The sequence below is a fragment of the Malurus melanocephalus genome, unplaced genomic scaffold (assembly GCF_030028575.1).
Source record: "Malurus melanocephalus ecotype Western Australia unplaced genomic scaffold, MMel_1.1 scaffold_17, whole genome shotgun sequence".
NCBI lineage: Eukaryota > Metazoa > Chordata > Aves > Passeriformes > Maluridae > Malurus > Malurus melanocephalus.
In genome coordinates this window covers 2,907,644-2,912,540 of record NW_026623249.1, presented here as the reverse complement: position 1 = coordinate 2,912,540, position 4,897 = coordinate 2,907,644, and the positions used below count along the sequence as shown (strand labels likewise).

The 4,897-nt window shown below is 51.0% G+C and overlaps 1 protein-coding gene across 2 annotated transcripts in view; it reads left to right on the top strand.

The window, feature by feature from the left end:
- The first annotated feature begins 3,592 nt into the window (after window positions 1-3,592).
- PDGFB (platelet derived growth factor subunit B) overlaps window positions 3,593-4,897 on the top strand; it is an 18,145-nt gene continuing 16,840 nt past the window's right edge. For both annotated transcript variants that reach the window (XM_057388646.1, XM_057388640.1), the window contains exon 1: window positions 3,593-4,637. In XM_057388646.1, coding sequence (XP_057244629.1) covers window positions 4,482-4,637 — 156 coding nt within the window. In that variant the 5' untranslated portion in view covers window positions 3,593-4,481. The remainder of the gene's footprint in view (window positions 4,638-4,897) is intronic.

Below are 4,897 nucleotides of genomic sequence, written 5' to 3'. Positions count from 1 at the left end.
GCGATGCGGCGCAAAACCAACTCGCCCACGGAACGGATCTCCTGGTGTAAATGAGGTGTAAAACTTACTCTAGGTACTTCCTTTCAGTGCCGCGGCGTCTCCCCTCCATTGAGGGCTGCGGCAGCCCCACGGCGGGGGCGCAGGGATTGCTCATCCTTCTCCTGAACTTAGAGACGGGAGCAGGAGCAACACCTAAGTTAGATACCTTGAGTGGGAGGGCTGACTACACGTTGGCTGTCAACACCTCCTAATTTCTTTCCATTGATTGTTTTTCAAAATAGGACTCATCATGGAGAGGCTGAGACATCTCAGCTGTTCAGACTGAGTTTTGCTTTCCATTGTAAGCCCTGTTTTTCTTCCGGTTGTTTTATAATTCTCTACCCCTTCCGAAAAAAAAGTCATAAATTTAAAAATACATATATATATCACCCCTCACTTCATGCCTCTGTGGATGGTGGCTAGTACAATCAGTTTTTCCACCAACAGGAGATGAGGGGAGAGCAGCCTTGCAGTAAGGAACTGCCTATTGTCCTYAGACACGTGTTGCTCTCCTCCCTAGTGATAAGAAAATAACTGGGGAGATGAGTTCAGCTGTTTGCAGATTTGAGAGCTGCAGTGGTGGCAAAAATGTTTTAATACAAAATCCTGGTGCAGGCTCTTAGGAAATCTGGTTTTGTCGTGGTTTGTTTACAGGCCATTGCCAGCACTGTTGCAACCAGACTTYGTCAAGCGGTGATACTCTAATGGGACATTTTTACAGTCTAGCTGCTTCCTGTATTCTCCAAATACCTTCCTAATACATGCAGCAGTGGTTTCAAACTCTTGTCCTCTGCCATCTGGGACACCGATAGCCCCACAGTCATCCAAACCCATCCCACAGGCCAGGCGAGGGGGAGATCCAGTCATCTTCATTCTTTTTAGGGGTTTCTGGGACAGATATCAAACTAATTTCTCAGAAGTAAGAGAATCAAAGGAACCCCCAGCAGACCCAGGGCACAGCAGTTTTAGGTGCATGGACCTCTATTATTGAACTCTGTGCCAATGAGACTGACCCAGCCAATCTAAAGACCTCACTAGTGAAATATCTGTCCCTGTCTTAAAAACAGAAAGAATGAAGCTTGAGCAGCTTGAGGATCACTTTGCTCTATTTCCAGGCAGGGTCATAGGTAGATGATTAGTCAAATTCCAAACATCCTCTTCCTTGCTGTCTGGAGGTTCAACAGGGATTAGCTTTTTGTTTCTGATGTTGAGCTTCTAAAAACTGCCTAGCATCATCCACATGAAAATAAATAACTCTATTTCTATCCCATCTAGCTTGTAATATAGCCGGATATTATTAAAAAAAAAAATGCACACCACACATATCTCCCCCAAAATCAGGCCCTGCAGCAGCTCTTGTTGCTACCAAGCAAGAAATTTGAAGCAGTCCCTGCTAGCTTTCTGCTGAGACCTTCTCCTCTCCAGCAGCGATATCTCTCCCTGCTGAGGAATTTGATCAGCCCTCCCACACGCAGGCTGTTCTGTCCTGGCCAGGCAGCCACTCCAGCGTGGGGAACTCCCCACACAGGTGGCGTGAAGGTGGGGGAGCCACGCCAACTTCTGTGAGGGCAGAGATCCTCAAAAGGCACTGGGCCTCTATCAACCCCCTGTGAACCTTAAACACATAACGGGGTCATGGACATTTGGGACCCAGCTGCCCTAAACTCCCTCTACAGAGATAGAAGGACTTCTCAAATCCTCACCTTTCTCCCTGCTGACTGCTAAGGAGCCCAAGGCTACAGCATTTCTTTGGCTGGTGCCATCTGGAAAGAGGTGAGATGGACCGAGGCCCTTTCAAAATGCTGGGGGGGTGGGGCTGGAGCCAAATTATCCTCACTTGAAATGGCTGGTACACTGCTGGCAGGCCAGGATGGAGAATGAGGGGAATTCTAAGAGCGCCCTGAGGAATTTGGGGTGGGACAGGGCTAATGTGGCAGGAGCATCTAAGTTAAAGTCTTGTTAAGGTCTCTGGCGGTGGAAATGAACAAAGGTATGCCTTGCATATCTACTTTCTCCCCCTTGAGCTCCAAAATTGGAACCAAGCCACTTGAGACTTGGTTTGATGGGCTCCCAGGACCTTTCTTATCCCTGCACTCCATCACCTCAGATGGCCCAGGCCTTAGAGCTGTCATGGCTCTGACCAATTCCCCAGCTGTGGGGAAATCTGCCCCCTCTTATTGTGGGTTAGGGTGAATGAAGGTGATCCCTTGTGACCCAAAAGCACCTTGACACGCAACCCCCAGAGGAGCCAGGCTGTTTTAAGAAAGCTTTGGAGGACTCCCAGTATTCCTTGTGTCCCTGTGCTTCCTGACCAACACCCACATCCACGAGACCCAAGTCAGGTTTGGAGGTGTAGCTAGCCAGGCTGGAGGTGTCAGATGCCTGGTGATGGGTTCCAGTGGCTTCTCCTCCTGCACTTGGGCCCTTGGGATGAGTTCAGGTGCGAGACCGTCTGTTTTAGAGAGGGTTGGCTGCAGGAGACTCGCAGGCAGCCAGAGAGTCAAAGGGAGCACATGTGATGCTGTGAGATGAGGCCACTGGCATGCCAGTGGGTGTACGTATGTGAGATGGGAAGAGAGAGGGGGAGAGTGAAGGAGAACACATGGATGCCCAGGGATGTGTGAATGAGACAAAATTTGCACATAGCTGTGCATGCAAGCGGCTCGAATAGAGGCGTGTGCGTAGCATAGAAAAAGCAGGGGAGATGCTTGGGATTCAGAGTGAACGCCTGCCGAGTGCCTGCGGTGCATGACAGTGCAGGAATGTATCAGTGGATACGAGCCTGCACAAAGATGGTGCAGAAACCCCCCTGGTCGTGCCTGGAGTGTGCTGTGCGAGGGTGCAAGTCGGCGCCGGGAGATCACTCATATGCATGTGAGAGGGTGTGCGTATGGGTATTTTTTCAATAGGATGTGAACTCTTTCTTGAACTCACCTGTTAGCAGCCTTCCCCTCCCCATCCCTCTCTCCCCCGCCCCCTCCTCCCCCAGCAAATATCGGCTTGCTTAATTTCCCTTCAGATGTTTATTTCATCGTGGAGATAATCATGCAGCAAAATACCTCCGGGTGCCACGAGCAACACCAGATTGTCTTATAGGAACGTGTAAATTTCTCCGGCTTCTTTTTTTCTCCTCTGCACACAAAGAGATGTAAGATATTAAAGTCATTTCTCTCCCTGGAGCTAGTGGTGTAGCAGGGCAGGGAAGGCGGTGAGCAGAGCTCAGAGAAATGGGCTCCAGACTGAAACAGCGAGAACCTGAGGCCAAAAAAAATAACAAACTACCGTGCCGGGAACTCCTCTCTTCTTATCTCTTGCCGAGGAGGCAGGAATTTCTGTCCCCATTCCTCACGCGATATTAAAGCCACATTATATAGGTTGCTGCAGCATTAGTCATTTTTAATTAATTTATCATTGAAATTAACACACTTTTTATTTTGTCAGCAATGAACTGCTACTCCCTCACTAGATTTCCTTGATACCCAGCCAAGAGGAGGATGGCAAGTTATGCTCCACCCATCTCCTCTGGTTCATAAAAGGAGCAGCCCTGAGTGCCAGCTTAGTCTCTCTTGCAGCTCGCAGAAAATAAAGATCCGTTGGCTCACTCGCCTCTCCTGCAATTTCACCTTTTCTGCATTTTTTGTTTTTTCTTTCTTGTTGCAACAGAGTGTGGGAGGAATCATCAGYGGCTCCACTTTGAGGCTTGTCAAGGCTCAGCACACGCACACACACGCACACACTCGCAACCCAGAGCAAAAACATTTGCTCTCACCTGTCTCCAAACCCAAAGCAAACCTCTCGTCCAAGCAAACCGCTAACACTTGGAATGAGAAGACACCTGAGCCAGAATCTAATGTAAGGGGAAGAAATGCAGTGTACACTGGCAACTTTTCTCTAAAAAGCAAGTGGCCAAAAGGAACGAAAGGAGCTTTTAAGAAGAGGACAGCTTAAGGAAGAAGATTTCATTTTCTGGATTTCAAACCAAACTTCGGAAAAGTTGTTGTTTTTTTTTTTTTTCTTTTAGTTATTATTCTGTGCACCTTCTTCTAAGAACATTGAGACATTGTTACCTGCATGTAAAAGCTTTTACATATATATATATATATATATATATACATACATACATACATATATATATATGCATATTTAAAAGGGAAGAAAACCAAGAGGAAGAATAGCATGTGGACCATCACCTAGCCAAAAGCACCACTGAAGCATCCCTCGCGGCAAGGGGGACACAGACTCTGGATGTGTATAATTCCGAGGGACTGCATTTTTTTCCCACCGGGCTTATGAGATAGCACAGAGGCAGGCGAGTCACCGAGAATTACTTCTGTCTCCTCTCACCACCAGCACCACCACCTCCACGTCCTCCTCCAAGGGCTCCTGCGATTCTGCCACCTCCTCCCGGGTCGCAGGGGACATGGGAACGCGCGGCGCCCTCGATGCCTGAGGCCGAGCGGCCGCGGGGCTGTCTGCGGGAAGCGCTTCCCTCCCGGGGCTCGCCGTCCATGTGCCCGCAGCCGGCGGGGCCTGGAGTCGGGATGAATTTCGGCGTGGTCTTCGCGTTCATCCTCTCGCTGCCCCTGGCCCGCATGGAGGTGAGTTTCCGCCGCTGGCAGCGGGCGGTGCTGCCGAGCTGCCGGCCCCGCGGAGGGGGAGAGCCGGCGGCGGCTCCGCAGGTGCGGCGAGGCAGAGCCCGGGGGTGGCCGGGGGAGCGGCGCGGAGCGGCGGGGGCGCGGAGCCGGGCGGGCGATCCCTGCCCCGGTCCGCGGGAAGGGCTGCGGCGGAGCCCAGGCGCGCTAATGGCGGGCAGCGACCGCCGCCCCCCGCCCGGAGGGCAGCGCCCGCTGGAGGTGGG